General features: G+C 39.2%; 1 protein-coding gene across 1 annotated transcript in view; it reads right to left on the reverse strand.

Moving 5' to 3' along the window:
* LOC128661735 (ankyrin-3-like) overlaps positions 1 to 20,835 on the reverse strand; it is a 410,167-nt gene that overhangs the window by 19,999 nt on the left and 369,333 nt on the right. The window contains 2 exon segments of the mRNA XM_053715956.1: positions 979 to 2,341; positions 18,890 to 19,096. Coding sequence (XP_053571931.1) covers positions 979 to 2,341; positions 18,890 to 19,096 — 1,570 coding nt within the window.

The raw sequence follows: 20,835 nt of genomic DNA on the forward strand, positions 1-20,835 counted from the left end.
ATTTAAAAATGTTTTTGGTTGCCAGAGAACGCATTTGCATTGATTAACCCCTAGAGAACAGGGACACATGTGTGTTACTGGCAGAACAAGGACAATTACTAAAATTACTAAATCAGTGGTGAGTTTTACATATTAGGCAAAAGATTGGTGGGATAGAGCATTAGCAGTTTTCTGTATGCCTAGGGCAATATGAAACCTAAATAAGCCTCAAAACACTATTAAAAAAACGCAAACATTACTATTAACTACTCTTAAATTTGCATGGGCCTAGACTAGATTTTCTTATTTATCTAAAATTGTGTGGTTTATTCGTAAGACACTGACAAATTGATTTAAATAGGTATTGTCAATAATTACATTTTATTTTTTACTGTATCTTCATTTTAAAACATTATAAAAAAAGACTATAAAACAGCTTAAAAATAAGTCTGAATACTCCAGAGTTTCTACCAGCTTTGTTTTAATTTAAAAAACTGACAAATTTAATTCAGCGGGAAATATCTGTAAATATAAGAATGATTTATAAGCAAATGTTGCAAGTTTTTAAAAGGAATGTATGCATCATTATCTCATGAGATTACAGCAGACAAAGCATTACCTCAGCACTGCTGATGCTGAATTTTTTTTGGGGGGGTCAACTTGTAGCTGGATAGATGCTGAAGTATAACTGCTGAAGAAAATTTGAGGTAAAATATCTTCCTTTTTTACATAGAGATGCTCAGGTGATATTTTCTTGTCAACTTTTTACAGTTATACTGCACCACTTTCAAGTGATTTAGCATATGAGTATTATGTCCCTTTATTATTTAGCCTTATTTTACCCTCTAAACAAAATTTGTCATTTTTTTATTCAAAAACAAGATCACCAAAACAATAATAAATATCACTTGCTTGTTTTAACATGGCATTTTATGTTTTTAAATATATATTTTCTATGATTCCACAGTAGCAAAAAGTGTGAAAGGTTAGAAGTCTTACCTTTGTGCTTACAGAGTAATTTGATATAACAAAATAGGTTGGTGAAGAGATTTAATGGAGAAGGGGTTCCTGGCTTCCTGGTCATATCTCGAATCAATGTGGCTCTCCCAAATTTCCATTCTGTGTCAGATTGTGCCTGTATCCTCTGGTAGGTGTCACTCATCATTGCAATCAACAGATTTATAAGAACAATGAGAGTAACAATCAGGTAAACTCCAAACACAAAGCGGACAATTACAAAAGTGAAATGTGGTGTTCTATCAAGTGGTGGAAGAGACTCAGGTTCTACAAGACCGAACAAAGAGAAAAACAAGAGTACCGTAATGTCAATTGGATCTTGGATTCTGGATTCATTTCTTACTGTTTCATTAAACGCTTGAGTTAGCTTTGTTTCAGGATATACAGGTTGATAAACTGCAGAGAGCTGCATCGTGAAGGCCGTATGAAACAAGGCAAGTATAACAGCAAATCGAGTCAGGTCCTTGATTAGGTCTCTTATGATGATAGCCCATGGCCCAAAGAGGTGATGGAATGTAAGGAACTCCAAAAACTGGACAAATGATAATGTCATGGCAACACCAAGGAAGATGTTTCTGGCAAAAAGGCAGTGTAATCGATCCTTGTCAGTAAACAAAATAGCAACCAAATGGCAGAAAAAAGCAACACCAGAAAATCCCAAGACAAATACTCGTATCCATGCAAGTCCAGCTCTTTCTCCAGGGAGGGTGAGCTCTGAAACAAGCATTCCTGACAGCCAAGCTAACAACAACCATTCATTCCAATATGGTATCATGCCTCCTTCGTAAATTGGGTTCAAAGGAGGATAGACAATTGTAAGAATAAATAATATAAGCAAAAATATGTGGGATGCCAAGTAGCTCATGAATTTCATAATGGGGATTTTGTTAAACCTGTGCTTGAGAGGTAGAGAAAATACAAGCCACACTGGAGGACATGCTAGAAAAGTAAAAAATAACAGGACTAGTTTCCATGTGGTCCATTTCAAGTTGCCATACCACACATCAGTCAGGTATTTCTGCACAGCAGGATGTGCAACAACGTCTTTCTGTTCACATTCAATTAAGCAATCCAATATGGTGGTACCTCTGTGGTCTACAGCTCTTAGGACATAGCCAGCATTTTTACTGCCAGATGCTATGGTAAGCAGTTCTGTAGCCATATTTTCACTATATTTGGCAGCATTAAGCAGATCAACTGCTCTTTCTTTTTCCTTCAAGGCAGTGATGTTAAAAGCTCTGGAAAGTTTGACTGCAGTGTCCAATGGTGCACTTGAGTGAAGAATGTATTCTTCTATGACTTTATTGTTGTTCAGTTTGCCACACACCATTAGATCAAAGACAAACTAAATAAAAGAACACAATGTTATTTGACTGTATATGATTATTAAATGATTCACATTCACCAAGTGCTCAGTGTAACAATGGGGTGTGATCAGGGGTTCCCCAAACAAAATATTTATCTTTGTGTTTGATTGCTGCCTTGGGAACCAGTTTTAAGGTGTTAAGGAAATAGTCCTGGCAATGGTTTGTAAAATGTGTGGCAGCCCTAAAAGTTCCCCATAGATAAATTAATTTGGGAAACAAAGTAGATATGTGCATGGCGAAAAAATTCGGTTCGGATTGATTCGGAATTTTTCGAATTTCGGTTCGGATCGATTCGAATTCGGAAAATTTTGAATCGATTCGGTTCGGATTAGTTTCAGATTCATTCGGATTCGAAGAAATTCGGCTGGATTCGGTTCGATTCGGTTCGGAAATTCGGAATTTCGGTAAGTGTTAGGTGGGATTAGACTAGTATTATGTACTGTATATTAGGTGTAACCCATAGCAGAGTGATATAACCTAATATACTGTACAATACTAGTGTAATCCATGGCCATCCAAATTTACCGAATAAATCCGAACTAATTTGGATTTATTCAGTAAATTCGGCAGTATTTTAATTCAGAAATTCGGTTCGATCCAAATCTCTGAATTTTCCGAATTTCCGAATCGATCCGAAACGAATTGCACATATCTAAAACAAAGTACTAAAGGGACATAATACTCTAAAGTTATATTTGATTCTTGTAAAACAGACTATTTTAATGCTGTAGTGCTTTATTGTTTTGAAAAATGGACATTCCTTTACTGAATAAATAATGTCGGTTTAAGCTTTATTTAGTTTACATGCAGATGCATTAAAGCATCACTACACAACCATATAACATGAATACAGATTATATAAATCTTACAAGGAATAATAAAGAGTATATATTTTTTTAAATATTGGATAAAAAAATAGAACTGCTCGCTGCTAGGTAATGTAGTAAAGAAAATTCTGATGAAGACCATTTACCATTGTTTCTATCTAATGCTGTCTCACCATTCCCCATGTGATACGCATAAGCTTTATCTCATTGGTCAGTTCCTGAACTCAGCACTCATATTCTAATTTCAGTCTGATCTTCTTTCACCCTTTGCATTGTTAATCCCAAAACCAGGAAAGGATCCTGGGGATGATTCGATTTCCACTCTCATTCATGCTAGAACACCTTACAAAACACATCATAGGAGAGGAAAAGCTATGGTCCATCCTATATCTTTCAACAAATACTCATTTCACGTGTGCACTATGCATCTCTTACTTTAGGCCTGATTCTCAAAAAGCTCTCATTTAAGACGAGTACTGAACAATCTCTCAAAGAATTTTATACAAGCAAACTTTACCTTGAGAAGTGTTAAACTCTTTAAGTGAAGTTCTGTATGTGAAAGAGAGATACATTACAGTGTAATGCATGTTCTGGTGTGGTTTCTCTCCATGACACTGACTTTTTAATAACTGGATTTTAAACATGCTCACTTCATTCTATGACCTTTTCAACTTAAAACTCTCCCAGGAACACAACCTGCTGCATTATTATATTGATCCTTTGATTTAGCTACATATCAAGGCTTGCTAGCATACAAGGCTGTTTTTTTAGCCTACTAATCTCTCTCCTCTGTAGCTTTCAAATTATACCACCATTTCTTTACTCACATTATCGTCCTCCGGAAATGAGGTGATTCCTTACTTTCACCCCTCTATCTCTCTCTAACTGTCAGCAAGATTACAAGTGTTGTGGTACGGCTATACCGCTGAAAATTTTTTCCATTGTGCATGGAATATGCAGGTCTCCCGTATTACAAGTTGCTGCGGTACAGCTATACACCCCTAAACCAATGGCCCCCCACATCGCAACACACTAAATTAAACTATTAACCCCTAAACCCTCTAACTTTAAATTAAACTTACAATATAACTAACTTAAAATAAATAAAAACATACCTGTGAAATAAATAAACCTAAGATTAAACTATAAATTAACCTAACATAACTATTTTAAAAAATAAATGCCTAGATTTAGAGTTCTGCGTTAGCCGTCCAAACCAGCGTTAAGGGGTCCTAAAGCTGGTTTTGGCCGCCCGCTGGTATTTAGAGTCAGTCAGGAAAGGGTCTAACGCTCACTTTCCAGCTGCAACTTTTCCATACCGCAGATCCCCTTACGTCAATTGCGTATACTATCTTTTCAATGGGATCTGCCTAACTCTGGTATTTAGAGTCTTGGCTGAAGTGAGCGTTAGAACTCTAACAACAAGACTCCAGCCGCAGAAAAAAGTCAGGATTTAAGAGCTTTATGGGCTAACGCCGGTTCATAAAGCTCTTAACTACTGTGCACTAACACCCATAAACTACCTATGTACCCCTAAACCGAGGTCCCCCCACATCGCCGCCACTCTAATAAAAATGTTTAACCCCTAATCTGCTGACCGCACATCGTCGCAACCTACATTATCCCTATGTACCCCAATCTGCTGCCCCTAACATCGCCGACACCTACATAATATTTATTAACCCCTAATCTGCCCCCCAACGTCGCCACTACCTAACTACACTTATTAACCCCTAATCTGCTGACCGGACCTTGCCGCCACTATAATAAATGTATTAACCCCTAAACTGCCTCACTCCTGCCTCAAAAACCCTATAATAAATAGTATTAACCCCTAATCTGCCCTCCCTAACATCGAAGACACCTAACTTCAAGTATTAACCCCTAATCTGCCGACCGGACCTCGCCGCTACTCTAATAAATGTATTAACCCCTAAAGCTAAGTCTAACCCTAACCCTAACACCCCCCTAAGTTAAATATAATTTAAATCTGACGAAATAAAATAAATCTTATTAAATAAATTAATCCTATTTAAAGCTAAATACTTATCTGTAAAATAAACCCTAATATAGCTAGAATATAACAAATAATTATATTGTAGCTATTTTAGGATTTATATTTATTTTACAGGCAACTTTGTATTTATTTTAACTAGGTACAATAACTATTAAATAGTTAATAACTATTTAATAGCTACCTAGTTAAAATAAGTACAAAATTACCTGTAAAATAAATCCTAACCTAAGTTACAATTAAACCTAACACTACACTATCAATAAATTAATTAACTAAACTATCTACAATTATCTACAATTAAATCAACTAAACTAAATTACAAAAACAAACAAACACTAAATTACAAAAAATAAAAAAAAGATTACACGAATTTTAAACTAATTACACCTACTCTAAGCCCCCTAAAAAAATAACAAAGCCCCCCAAAATAAAAAAATGCCCTACCCTATTCTACAATAAAAATTTAACAGCTCTTTTACCTTACCAGCCCTTAAAAGGGCCTTTTGCGGGGCATGCCCCAAAGAAAAACATAATTTATGCTTACCTGATAAATTCCTTTCTTCTGTAGTGTGATCAGTCCACGGGTCATCATTACTTCTGGGATATTACTCCTCCCCAACAGGAAGTGCAAGAGGATTCACCCAGCAGAGCTGCATATAGCTCCTCCCCTCTACGTCACTCCCAGTCATTCGACCAAGGACCAACGAGAAAGGAAAAGCCAAGGGTGAAGTGGTGACTGGAGTATAAATTAAAAAATATTTACCTGCCTTAAAAACAGGGCGGGCCGTGGACTGATCACACTACAGAAGAAAGGAATTTATCAGGTAAGCATAAATTATGTTTTCTTCTGTTAAGTGTGATCAGTCCACGGGTCATCATTACTTCTGGGATACCAATACCAAAGCAAAAGTACGGATGACGGGAGGGATAGGCAGGCTCTTTATACAGAAGGAACCACTGCCTGAAGAACCTTTCTCCCAAAAATAGCCTCCGATGAAGCAAAAGTGTCAAATTTGTAAAATTTGGAAAAAGTATGAAGCGAAGACCAAGTTGCAGCCTTGCAAATCTGTTCAACAGAGGCCTCATTCTTGAAGGCCCAAGTGGAAGCCACAGCTCTAGTAGAATGAGCTGTAATTCTTTCAGGAGGCTGCTGTCCAGCAGTCTCATAAGCTAAACGAATTATGCTACGAAGCCAAAAAGAAAGAGAGGTAGCGGAAGCTTTTTGACCTGTCCTCTGCCCAGAGTAAATGACAAACAGAGAAGACGTTTGTCGAAATTCCTTAGTTGCCTGTAAGTAAAATTTTAGAGCACGGACTACATCCAGGTTGTGCAGTAGACGTTCCTTCTTTGAAGAAGGATTTGGGCATAAAGAAGGAACAACAATCTCTTGATTGATATTCCTGTTAGTAACTACCTTAGGTAAGAACCCAGGTTTAGTAAGCAGGACTACCTTATCCGAATGAAAAATCAAATAAGGAGAATCACAATGTAAGGCTGATAATTCAGAGACTCTTCGAGCCGAGGAAATAGCCATTAAAAATAGAACTTTCCAAGATACCAACTTTATATCAATGGAATGAAGGGGTTCAAACGGAACGCCCTGTAAAACATTAAGAACAAGGTTTAAACTCCATGGTGGAGCAACAGTATTAAACACAGGCTTAATCCTGGCCAAAGCCTGACAAAAAGCCTGGACGTCAGGAACTTCTGACAGACGTTTGTGTAACAGAATGGACAGAGCTGAGATCTGTCCCTTTAATGAACTAGCAGATAAACCCTTTTCTAAACCTTCTTGTAGAAAAGACAATATCCTAGGAATCCTAACCTTACTCCAAGAGTAACCTTTGGATTCACACCAATATAGGTATTTACGCCATATCTTATGGTAAATCTTTCTGGTAACAGGTTTCCTAGCCTGTATTAAGGTATCAATAACTGACTCAGAAAACCCACGTCTTGATAAAATCAAGCGTTCAATTTCCAAGCAGTCAGCTTCAGAGAAGTTAGATTTTGATGTTTGAAGGGACCCTGTATCAGAAGGTCCTGTTTCAGAGGTATAGACCAAGGTGGACAGGATGACAAGTCCACCAGGTCTGCATACCAAGTCCTGCGTGGCCACGCAGGTGCTATTAGAATCACTGATGCTCTCTCTTGTTTGATTCTGGCAATCAATCGAGGAAGTAACGGGAAGGGTGGAAACACGTAAGCCATCCTGAAGTCCCAAGGTGCTGTCAGAGCATCTATCAGGACTGCTCCTGGATCCCTGGATCTGGACCCGTAACGAGGAAGCTTGGCGTTCTGTCGAGACGCCATGAGATCTATCTCTGGTTTGCCCCAACGTCGAAGTATTTGGGCAAAGACCTCCGGATGAAGTTCCCACTCCCCCGGATGAAAAGTCTGACGACTTAAGAAATCCGCCTCCCAGTTTTCCACTCCCGGGATGTGGATTGCTGACAGGTGGCAAGAGTGAGACTCTGCCCAGCGAATTATCTTTGATACTTCCATCATAGCTAGGGAGCTTCTTGTCCCTCCCTGATGGTTGATGTAAGCTACAGTCGTGATGTTGTCCGACTGAAACCTGATGAACCCCCGAGTTGTCAACTGGGGCCAAGCCAGGAGGGCATTGAGAACTGCTCTCAATTCCAGAATGTTTATTGGCAGGAGACTCTCCTCCTGACTCCATTGTCCCTGAGCCTTCAGAGAATTCCAGACGGCACCCCAACCTAGAAGGCTGGCGTCTGTTGTTACAATTGTCCAGTCTGGTCTGCTGAATGGCATCCCCCTGGACAGATGTGGCCGAGAAAGCCACCATAGAAGAGAATTTCTGGTCTCTTGATCCAGATTCAGAGAAGGGGATAAGTCTGAGTAATCCCCATTCCACTGACTTAGCATGCACAGTTGCAGTGGTCTGAGGTGTAAGCGTGCAAAGGGTACTATGTCCATTGCCGCTACCATTAAGCCGATTACCTCCATGCATTGAGCCACTGACGGGTGTTGAATGGAATTAAGGGTGCGGCAAGCACTTTGAAGTCTTGTTAGCCTGTCCTCTGTCAGGTAAATCTTAATTTCTACAGAATCTATAAGAGTCCCCAGGAAGGGAACTCTTGTGAGTGGAACGAGTGAACTTTTCTTTTCGTTCACCTTCCATCCATGTGACCTTAGAAATGCCAGCACTAACCCTGTATGAGACTTGGCAGTTTGAAAGCTTGAAGCTTGTATCAGAATGTCGTCTAGGTATGGAGCTACCGAGATTCCCCGCGGTCTTAGTACCGCCAGAAGAGCACCCAGAACCTTTGTGAAGATTCTTGGAGCTCTAGCCAATCCGAATGGAAGAGCCACAAACTGGTAATGCCTGTCTAGGAAGGCAAACCTTAGGTACCGATAATGATCTTTGTGAATCGGTATGTGAAGGTAAGCATCTTTTAAATCTACAGTGGTCATGTACTGACCCTCTTGGATCATAGGTAAAATTGTCCGAATAGTCTCCATCTTGAACGATGGAACTCTTAGGAATTTGTTTAGGATCTTTAAGTCCAGGATTGGTCTGAAAGTTCCCTCTTTTTTGGGAACCACAAACAGATTTGAGTAAAACCCCTGTCCCTGTTCCGATCGTGGAACTGGATGGATTACTCCCATTAACAAGAGCTCTTGTACGCAGCGTAGAAACGCCTCTTTCTTTGTCTGGATTGTTGACAATCTTGACAGATGAAATCTCTCTCTTGGAGGAGAGTATTTGAAGTCCAGAAGGTATCCCTGAGATATTATCTCTAGCGCCCAGGGATCCTGAACATCTCTTGCCCAAGCCTGGGCGAAGAGAGAAAGTCTGCCCCCCACTAGATCCGATCCCGGATCGGGGGCCCTCAATTCATGCTGTTTTAGGGGCAGCAGCAGGTTTCCTAGTCTGCTTGCCCTTGTTCCAGGACTGGTTAGGTTTCCAGCCTTGTCTGTAGCGAGCAACAGCTCCTTCCTGTTTTGGTGCAGAGGAAGTTGATGCTGCTCCTGCTTTGAAATTACGAAAGGAACGAAAATTAGACTGTCTAGTCTTGGCTTTGGCTTTGTCCTGAGGCAGGGCATGGCCTTTACCTCCTGTAATGTCAGCGATAATCTCTTTCAACCCGGGCCCGAATAAGGTCTGCCCTTTGAAAGGTATATTAAGCAATTTAGACTTAGAAGTAACATCAGCTGACCAGGATTTTAGCCACAGCGCCCTGCGTGCCTGAATGGCGAATCCTGAATTCTTCGCCTTAAGTTTAGTAAGATGTACTACGGCCTCCGAAATGAATGAATTAGCTAGTTTAAGGACTCTAAGCCTGTCCGTAATGTCGTCCAGAGTAGCTGAACCAATGTTCTCTTCCAGAGACTCAATCCAGAATGCCGCTGCAGCCGTGATCGGCGCAATGCATGCAAGGGGTTGCAATATAAAACCTTGTTGAACAAACATTTTCTTAAGGTAACCCTCTAATTTTTTATCCATTGGATCTGAAAAAGCACAGCTATCCTCCACCGGGATAGTGGTACGCTTAGCTAAGGTAGAAACTGCTCCCTCCACCTTAGGGACCGTTTGCCATAAGTCCCTTGTGGTGGCGTCTATTGGAAACATTTTTCTAAATATCGGAGGGGGTGAGAACGGCACACCGGGTCTATCCCACTCCTTAGTAACAATTTCAGTAAGTCTCTTAGGTATAGGAAAAACCTCAGTACTCGTCGGTACCGCAAAATATTTATCCAACCTACACATTTTCTCTGGTATTGCAACTGTGTTACAATCATTCAGAGCCGCTAACACCTCCCCTAGTAATACACGGAGGTTTTCCAGTTTAAATTTAAAATTTGAAATATCTGAATCCAGTCTGTTTGGATCAGAACCGTCACCCACAGAATGAAGCTCTCCGTCCTCATGTTCTGCCACCTGTGACGCAGTGTCTGACATGGCCCTAATATTATCAGCGCACTCTGTTCTCACCCCAGAGTGATCACGCTTACCTCTTAGCTCTGGTAATTTAGCCAAAACCTCAGTCATAACAGTAGCCATATCCTGTAATGTGATTTGTAATGGCCGCCCAGATGTACTCGGCGCTACAATATCACGCACCTCCCTCTGAGCGGGAGATGTAGGTACTGACACGTGAGGCGAGTTAGTCGGCATAACTCTCCCCTCGTTGTTTGGTGAAATTTGTTCAATTTGTACAGATTGACTTTTATTTAAAGTAGCATCAATACAGTTAGTACATAAATTTCTATTGGGCTCCACTTTGGCATTGCAACAAATGACACAGGTATCATCCTCTGAATCAGACATGTTTAACACACTAGCAAATAAACTTGTAACTTGGAAATACAATTCAATTAGAATAATATTAAAACGTACTGTGCCTTTAAGAAGCACAGAAGATCTATGATAGTTGAAAATTAATAAATTGAAACAGTTATAGCCTCAATCCTTGTAAATAACACAACTTTAGCAAAGGTTTAATCCCATTAGCAAAGATAACAAATTCTGAAAGCAGGAAACAAATTACAGAATAAACGTTTTTTATCTCAGTCAAACTATAATTCTCACAGCTCTGCTGAGAGAAATTACCTCCCTCAAAATAAGTTTTGAAGACCCCTGAGCTCTGTAGAGATGAACCGGATCATGCAGGAAATACAATGAGCTGCTGACTGAAATATTTGATGCGTAGTAAAAGCGCCAAAAAACGGCCCCTCCCCCTCACACACAGCAGTGAGGGAGAACAGAAACTGTCAGAAAACAGATTAAGCAACTGCCAAGTGGAAAAATAGTGCCCAAACATTTATTCACTCAGTACCTCAGTAAATGAAAACGATTTTACATTCCAGCAAAAACGTTAAACATAATCTCTAGTTATTAAACAGCTTTATGTATTTCTTACAGTGTAATTCTAGTGAAGTACCATTCCCCAGAATACTGAAGTGTAAAGTATACATACATGACATTATATCGGTATGGCAGGATTTTCTCATCAATTCCATTGTCAGAAAATAAAAACTGCTACATACCTCTATGCAGATTCATCTGCCCGCTGTCCCCTGATCTGAAGTTTACCTCTCCTCAGATGGCCGAGAAACAGCAATATGATCTTAACTACTCCGGCTAAAATCATAACAAAAACTCTGGTAGATTCTTCTTCAAACTCTGCCAGAGAGATAATAACACACTCCGGTGCTATTTTAAAATAACAAACTTTTGATTGAAGATATAAAACTAAGTATAATCACCATAGTCCTCTCACACATCCTATCTAGTCGTTGGGTGCAAGAAAATGACTGGGAGTGACGTAGAGGGGAGGAGCTATATGCAGCTCTGCTGGGTGAATCCTCTTGCACTTCCTGTTGGGGAGGAGTAATATCCCAGAAGTAATGATGACCCGTGGACTGATCACACTTAACAGAAGAAACAGCTCTTTTGCATTTAAAAAAACATACAATACCCCCCCAACATTACAACCCACCACCCAAATACCCCTAATCTAACCCAAACACCCCTTAAAAAAACCTAACACTAAACCCCTGAAGATCTCCCTACCATATCTTCACCACGCCGGGTATCACCAATCCGTCCAGAAGAGGGTCCGAAGTCTTCAACCTATCCGGCAAGAAGAAGTCCAGAAGAGGGTCCGAAGTCTTCATCCTATTCGGCAAGAAGAGGACATCTGGACCGGTAGACATGTTCATCCAGGCATCTTCTTCTATCTTCATCCATCCGGCACGGAGCAGGACCATCTTGAAGCAGCCGACGCGGATCCATCCTCTTCTTCCGGCGACTCCCGACGAATGAAGGTTCCTTTAAGTGACGTCATCCAAGATGGCGTCCCTCGAATTCCGATTGGCTGATAGGATTCTATCAGCCAATCGGAATTAAGGTAGGAAAAATCGGATTGGCTGATTGAATCAGCCAATCAGATTCAAGTTCAATCCGATTGGCTGATCCAATCAGCCAATCAGCTTGAGCTTGCATTCTATTGGCTGATCGGAACAGCCAATAGAATGTGAGCTGAATCTGATTGGCTGATTGGATCAGCCAATCGGATTGAACTTGAATCTGATTGGCTGATTCAATCAGTCAATCAGATTTTTCCTACCTTAATTCCAATTGGCTGATAGAATCATAGAATCCTATCAGCCAATCGGAATTCGAGGGACGCCATCTTGGATGACGTCACTTAAAGGAACCTTCATTTGTCGGGATTCGCTGGAAGAAGAGGATGGATCCGCGTCAAGATGGTCCCGCTCTGCGCCGGATGGATGAAGATAGAAGACGCTGCCTGGATGAACATGTCTTCCAGTCCGGATGTCCTCTTCTTGCTGGATAGGATGAAGACTTCGGACCCTCTTCTGGACCTCTTCTTGCCAGATAGGATGAAGACTTCGGACCCTCTTCTTGACGGATCGGTGATACCCGGCGTGGTGAAGATAAGGTAGGGAGATCTTCAGGGGCTTAGTGTTAGGTTTTTTAAGGGGTGTTTGGGTTAGATTAGGGGTATGTTGGTGGTGGGTTGTAATGTTGGGGGGGTATTTTATGTTTTTTTAAATGCAAAAGAGCTGTTTTCTTTGGGGCATGCCCAGCCAAAGGCCCTTTTAAGGGCTGGTAAGGTAAAAGAGCTGTTAACTTTTTATTGTAGAATAGGGTAGGGCATTTTTTTATTTTGGGGGGCTTTGTTATTTTTTTAGGGGGCTTAGAGTAGGTGTAATTAGTTTAAAATTCTTGTAATCTTTTTTTATTTTTTGTAATTTAGTGTTTTTTTTGTAATTTAGTTTAGTTGATTTAATTGTAGATAATTGTAGATAGTTTAGTTAATTAATTATTTATTGATAGTGTAGTGTTAGGTTTAATTGTAACTTAGGTTAGGATTTATTTTACAGGTAATTTTGTACTTATTTTAACTAGGTTACCTAGTTAAAATAAATACAAAGTTGCCTGTAAAATAAATATAAATGCTAAAATAGCTACAATATAATTATATTGTAGCTATATTAGGGTTTATTTTACAGGTAAGTATTTAGCTTTAAATAGGATTATTTATTTAATAAGATTTATTTTATTTCGTTAGATTTAAATTATATTTAAATCTATAATATATATATTTATTTAGGGGGGTGTTAGTGTTAGGGTTAGACTTAGCTTTAGGGGTTAATACATTTATTAGAGTAGCGGCGAGGTCCGGTTGGCAAATTAGGGGTTAATAAGTGTAGGTAGGTAGGGGCGACGTTGGGGGGGGCATATTAGGGGTTAATAAATATAATATAGGGGTCGGCGATGTTAGGGGCAGCAGATTAGGGGTACATAGGTATAATGTAGGTTGTGGAGGTGTACGGAGCGGCAGATTAGGGGTTAATAATAAAATGCAGGTGTCAGCGATAGCAGGGGCGGCAGATTAGGGGTTAATAAGTGTAAGGTTAGGGGTGTTTAGACTCGGGGTTCATGTTAGGGTGTTAGGTGCAGACTTAGTAAGTGTTTCCCCATAGGAAACAATGGGGCTGCGTTAAATACCAGCGTTGTTTAAAAGGTGCGGGGGAAAAAAAACACGCATAGCTAACACACCCCTTCTAACGCAAAACTCTAAATCTAGGTAAAAATAAACTAAATTACAGTATTAAAAAATGCTAACACTGGGAAAAAAATAAAAAAACTAACATTACCAAATTAAACCAACACTAAAATTAAGAAAAATAAAAAAACACTAAGATTACAAAAAATAATAAACAAAATTATCCAAAATAATAAAAATTAAACCTAATCTAAAACCCCTATAAAAACAAAAAAGCCACCCCAAAATAAAAAAATACCCCTAAGCTAACAATAAACTACCAATAGCCCTTAAAAGGGGCCTTTTTGTAGGCCACTGCCCTGAAGCAATCAGCTCTTTTACCTAAAAAATTACAAAGTCCCCCCTAACTGTAAACCTCCCAAAATAAAAAAACCAAAGTCTAAAAAAATGTATGCTACCCTTTGCCCCTAAAGGGGCATTTGTATGGACATTGCCCTTAAAAGGACAGTTAGCTCTTTTGCGCCCATAAACAAAAAGGCTTAATCTAAAAAAAAAAACACGCCAAAAAAAACAACTAACGCTAGTCCGGAAGTCCAGGCAGAGCAAAGTCTTCATCCAGATGGCACAGATCTTCTTCTAGGGCGGCACCATCTTTTATCTTCTTCCTGGAGGTGCGGAGTGGTCTTCAGTGATGCGCGGATCTGAAGCGCTGGTCCTCATCTGGAGCGCTGGTCCCCTTCAGCAGCGACGGTCTTCTTAACCACTGATCCTCTTCATGCAATGGTCTGCCACACACTCAAGCTTGAATGCAAGGTGCCTCTTTTATATTGAGGTAGTGTTGCATTCCTATTGGCTGAAATATTCAAATCAGTCATTAGGATGAGAGCTGCTTTAATCCTACTGGCTGTTCTTATCAGTTATGTTAGGTTAATTTATAGTTTAGTCTTAGGTTCTATTTATTTCACAGGTACGTTTTTTTTATTTGAAGGTAGTTATATTATAAGTTTAATTTAAAGTTAGGGGGTATTAAGTTTAGGGGTTAATAGTTTAATTTAGTGTGTTGCGATATGAGGGGAGGCGGCAGTTTAGGGGTTAATAGGTTTATTATATAAGTTGCTATCAGGGCCGCCACTAGAAATTTTGGGGCCCCTTACTTAACTATTGATCAGCCCGCCCCCACCTTTGACGTGCAATTTTTGACAAAGTGACTAAAGTGTATATGCACTTTATTCTTAAGTGTAGTCAAACTTGGAAATGTTGTAAAGGTAGTAACACACAAACACACTCATACACTGAAACACACACTCACACATATTGACATATAGACACTCTAGCAGACACACAAAGAAACACACAAACACACTCAGACATAGAAACCCAAACAGACACTCAGAACTTGCTTACATTGACGTGAGAAGTAATGAGGTAGACTACGGTTTTGTCAAAAAAGGAGATTTACAAGACAAAATATGGAGTTCTGATTATATTTTTGTCAAGGAAGATACCAACTATATGATGACAACAGCATGCAGTGGCTGAAAGGAAGGGCCCTGAACTGCCTAAACTATATTTTAAAGGTTAAGTGGTGGATTGGTGACTTCCGGAAAGGTCTCATTAGTCTCAAAGTCTGTAGAAAGATGTGAATAATCAAAATAGTCAAAATATCCTAAAAAGGAACAGACAATGGACATACACAAACTCACACACAAAGACATATACACACACAGAGAGAGACACCCACAGAAAACATACAAAGACATACACACACACACACAGAGACACCCACAGAAAACACACAAAGACATACATACACACACACCCTCACTGAGACATCCACAGAAAACACACAGACATACACACACACACACACACGCCCTCACCGACACCCACAGAAAACACAGAGACATATGAACACACCCTCACAGAGACACCCACAGAAAATACACAGACATATGCCCACACCCTCACAGAGACATCCACAGAAAGCACAGACTTACATACACACACACCCTCACAGAGATACCCATAGAAAAAGCACACAGACAAATGCATATACCCTCACAGAGACATCTACAGAAAACACAGACATACACACCTACCCTCACAGAGGCATCCACAGACATACATACACACACTCCCTCACAGAGTAACCCACATAAAATGCACAAAGAAATACGCACACACCCTCACAGAGACATCCACAGAAAATTCACAAAGACATATATACACACACCCTCACAGAAAATGCACAAAGACATATGCACACACCTTCACATAGACATCCACAGAAAACACACAAAGACATACGCATACACCCTCACAGAGACATCCAAAGAAAACACCCAAAGACATACACACCCACCCTCACAGAGGTATCCACATAAAATACACAAATACATACGCACACACCCTCACAGATACACCCACAGAAAATGAACAAAGACATACACACAAACCCTCACAGAGACAGCCACAGAAAATGCACAAAGACATACACACACACACCTCACAGAGAGACCCACAGAAAAAATACATACACACTCATAGAGACACCAACAAAAGCACAATTAATTAAACACAGACACCAACAGAAACACTCACATGAGGTAAAATTTCTGCACATTGCCATCCCCTAAATCAGCAGTGTGTGACATGCATGATAAAAAAAATAGCAGAAATTAAGAGATCACTTTTAAGGAATCATATTTGTATATGAAAACAAAAATGCTTCTGTGAATTCAAAATTGTAATTTTGTGATCTGTCAGAATGAGTAGATGAAGAAAAGTACTTTTGAAAGGTTGACATATGTTTGCCCCCCCCCCAATTTTCCCCAACCAAGAGCACCACTTCAAAACTGGTGTACAAATGTTCCCATCTGTCAGCTGTACTTATGGATTTTGAAAATGCTGTATTCTATATAGTCTTGGTGGAACCATAAGCTGTGGTACTCATACCATTAGATCTGGTTAAATGCATGATTTAGGTTTGTATGTATTTCAAAATTAAGTCAGCTGTAGTGTAAACTGAACAGTGTTAAGTTAACCAGTCTCATTTCAAACACTGAGCAATCTTAACCTGAGATTATAACATTTTATGCAGATGTTAAAATCTTATATAAAATGCCTCCTGGCATCTGAAAAGTCCTTGCGTAAAGGGGCAGTAAACTGGAATCTAGTATATATATATATATATATATATATATATATAAATCATATCTGCCAAAAGGGCACCTACCATTTGTGTATTGAGGAGGAAACATTTCTGCATGGTTTTAAATATAGAACTTCTACAGCATTGTCAAATAATCATAAATACACTGCTGCATATTGCTAAAAAATGTGTTTTTATGGGCCCCTGGCCGCACCATACAACTACTACCACACTGAAGTTGCAATCCGAAATTGCACAAAGAAATAAAAAACATTTACTAAGTAAGACCTATCTCCTCTGCAAATGAAAGTGATCTGCCGTCTGACTCAGGCACACACTGTATAAAGTGATGTGCCACTGCCAAGTCTGTCTCACACTGTGCATAGTGGTTTAGTGCACACTCAGAAATCCTCTCAAATGCTAATGCTTTACTCCTTGTAATTAAATTTCCCGTGCTCAATAGCACTCGGGTGGCTGTCAAAATTTAATTTCATTATTTTTTTTTAATAATAGTTGTGCTTGCCTCATGGGGCCCCCTGACCCAGTGGGCCACTGACCCAGTGGGCCACTGACAGGATCCACCCCTTTCACTTCCTGATGGCAGCCCTGGTTGCGATGTGGGGGGCAGATACAGGGTGGCAGTTAAGGGGTTAATAGTTTTATTTAGTGTTGGCGATGTCAGGAGCTGCGGATTAGGGGTAAATAGTTTTATTTAGGTGTTAGCTATGCAGGTGGGTGGCGGATTATTGGTTAATATCTTTTAGTGTTGGCGATCTCGGGGGTGGCGGATTAGAGGTATTTAGACAAGGGGTTGATGTTAGGGTTTTAGGTTTTTACATAACTTTCTTTTCCCCATAGACATCAATGGGTATTGCATTATATCGATTGCCATTCCGCGATCGCAGGTGTTAGTTTTTTTCTAACTCTTTCTCTTATTTATGTCTATGGGGGAAAAGTGCACAAGCACGTCAAGTCAGGCATTGGCTTTTGTGTGTTATGGAGCTTAACGCACCGTATCGCACAACAAAAGAAGGTTTTTGTGAAACGTGTAATGGCAGTGCTATGGATAGTGTGATACCGCTCATTTATTTGCGTTATTTACGCACTGGGTTTAGCGCACAACTTGTAATCTTGGTGAGTATGTGTTATATCCCAAAGGGATAAGTTTGCTGACTGGTACTATACATTCTCTAAAACCACAACCCTTGTTTTATGTGATTTCAATATCCCTTTTGACACAGCTTCTTCCTTCAGAGTGTCAAAGGGTGTTCAGCTTACTTACTCCATTGGCCTCTCACAATAGAATAATCACTGATGGTCATTAATGTCACCTGCTTATCTGCATCCCACTTCACTAACTGCGCATTTCTGCTTTCTGGACACTGTTTTATACCATGAAGGATCAGTATCATCTACTGCTCTCCCAAAGCCTAATTCCTCTAAATTTAACACTCAAAGACTCCTTCCTCTCATGATTTTATCTATCTGCTGCTCCAAGAGGTCCATCTCTTAATATAGCTCCTCATTATATTCAGCCCTTGACAGTATATGTTCTCTCAGTGCCTGCCCCCTACATCCCCCACCAGCAGTGATACACACTGGGCCCTACGCCACTTTATTTATTGTGTAATTGTCCTTTTTATTCTATAACTCTACTTTAGATAATCTGTTACAGCAGTCTCTGGCCTCTAAGGGTTAACACAGTAAATAAATATATACTTAACCTTTTTAAACATCTTAGATATGTTTTTTTTAAAATTAAAATTAGTCAATGTAAACTCACTGTAAGAGCACTGTTTAGCTATGTGAGGCGAGGAGAGGTTGCAAATGGAACGGAGATGTGGTACTTATGTACAAATTAAGGTAAATTAAGACAAGTGCAAGACTTGGTGGAGCTCAAAATCTTTTTAAATGGAAAAAATAGACATCTAGTATTTGTGGAAGTTAAGCAAGAAACTTTAATTTTTAGATATAACTATTCACAATTTATAACGTTAGAATGGAAGAAGATGGGCTTTACTTACTTTTTTGTCATCAGTAAGTTTTAATGTGTTGTTATTCTTCTTTATCAAATAGCTCACAACCTCCTGATGGTTTTCAGCGGCTGCGTACTGTAGAGCCACCTTGCCATTGTTACATTCTACTGTGGGATTAGCGCCACATTCAACAAGAAAATGAACAGTATCTAGGAAACCAGATTTTGCTGCAAAGTGCAAAGGACACCAACCGTTCTGCACATAGAAAACAGTAAGTTAGATGAAACAGATACACAATAAAACTGGATTATGATTACAAGGCTAAAATAATTATTTTAAGAAAATAAAACTAATGTACAGGTGAAATTTGTATCAGCTGGTACAGTTTGTATTAGATCATAACCTGGCTTCCCTTAGCCACCCAAAAATTACATTTGAAATCTCAACCCTAAGATACATATCTCCCTCTAACACTAATCCGCCTCCTTTTTAAAAAAAATATTCACCAGCCCACTCTCTACGCTCATAACATGACTTACTCCTACACTCTACCCTAAAAGGACCACGCTACCTTAAAGCAACATGTACGTTTAAATGAATTATTCAGACAGAGCTTTTTCTTGTTTTCTTGGTATCTTTGTTGAAAAGCATTCCTAACAGTGGTGGCTGGTCCACTGGGACAGTGAGGGCAGTGCCCCTCCTCACCCCCCCCAAATGTCAACTTATTTTTTAGTATTATTATGGTTTTTGTTATTATTACTATTATTATTATTATTAATTATTGTTTTGTTTTGTTTAACACAGCCATCTTAGAAAATACTTAACAGATTCAAGAGAGATCTTTCAACAAAGAAAGAGAATTCAACATTCTTTTTATATATTTAAAGGGCCAGGCTAGTTAAAATTAAACTTTCATGATTCAGATAGGGCATGCAATTTTTAAACAACTTTTCAATTTACTTTTATCATCAAATCTGCTTTGCTCTCTTGGCATTCTTTGTTGAAAGCTAAACATAGGTTGGCTCATATGCTAATGTCTAACTTCATTGAAAGATGCCTCTTATTTTTTATTTTACCTCTTATAGTGCATTTTGGCAGTTTTTCTCAGCTAGACAGCGCTAATTCATGTGTGTCATATAGATAATATCGTGATCACTCCGGTGGAGTTATTTATGAGTCAGCACTGATTGGCTAAAATGCATGTCATAAGAACTGAGATAAGGGAGCAGTCTGCAGAGGCTAAGATACAAGATAATAACATAGGTAAAAAGTATATTTATATAACCGTGTTGGTTATGCAAAACTGGGGTATGGGTAATAAAGGGATTATCTATCTTTTTAAACAATAACAATTCTGGAGAAAACTGTCCCTTTAAATGCTTTATTAGCTCATTCTAATAGAAAAATAAATAAATAAATCACCTTCCAAAATATAGACAGTTGTCAATCCCGGGAGTAAATAGATGATACTTAATAAATATCTCCTAAAGCTGGAAAATACAAACCAAAATACTCCAGGGTGTCAAACAATACCAACTTACACATCCATCAACCCCTTTAAAATATTAGAATGTTTATACCTAAGATCTGGGATTTCTGACAGAGTGCACTGCCATTTTGGGAGGGTTTTTTTGAAGGGTGGTACAGTTTTAAACATGTATTAATAAGTAAATGGTTTCCCTTTAAATTATGGCATTGGAGGTTCCTCAAGGTATAAAAACCAGAACCTCCAGTGACAATGGAAGACCTGGAACAAGCTTAAGTTTTCAAGTTCTGATGGACATAGAAGCTGGTATTGTTTGACACCCTGGGGTGCTTTCGTTAATTTTCTGGCTTTAGGTGATATAATTAAGCATGCTTGTCCTTTTTAAGGTGGTAACATATTTAACTTCTGGGATTGACAACTGTATATCACCTAGATTACAAGTTTTGCGTTCGGGTTTTAACTCTGAAAAAATGGTAATTTCAGCGTTAAAACAGCACTGCAGCCATTA

The sequence above is a fragment of the Bombina bombina genome, chromosome 5 (genome assembly GCF_027579735.1).
Source record: "Bombina bombina isolate aBomBom1 chromosome 5, aBomBom1.pri, whole genome shotgun sequence".
NCBI lineage: Eukaryota > Metazoa > Chordata > Amphibia > Anura > Bombinatoridae > Bombina > Bombina bombina.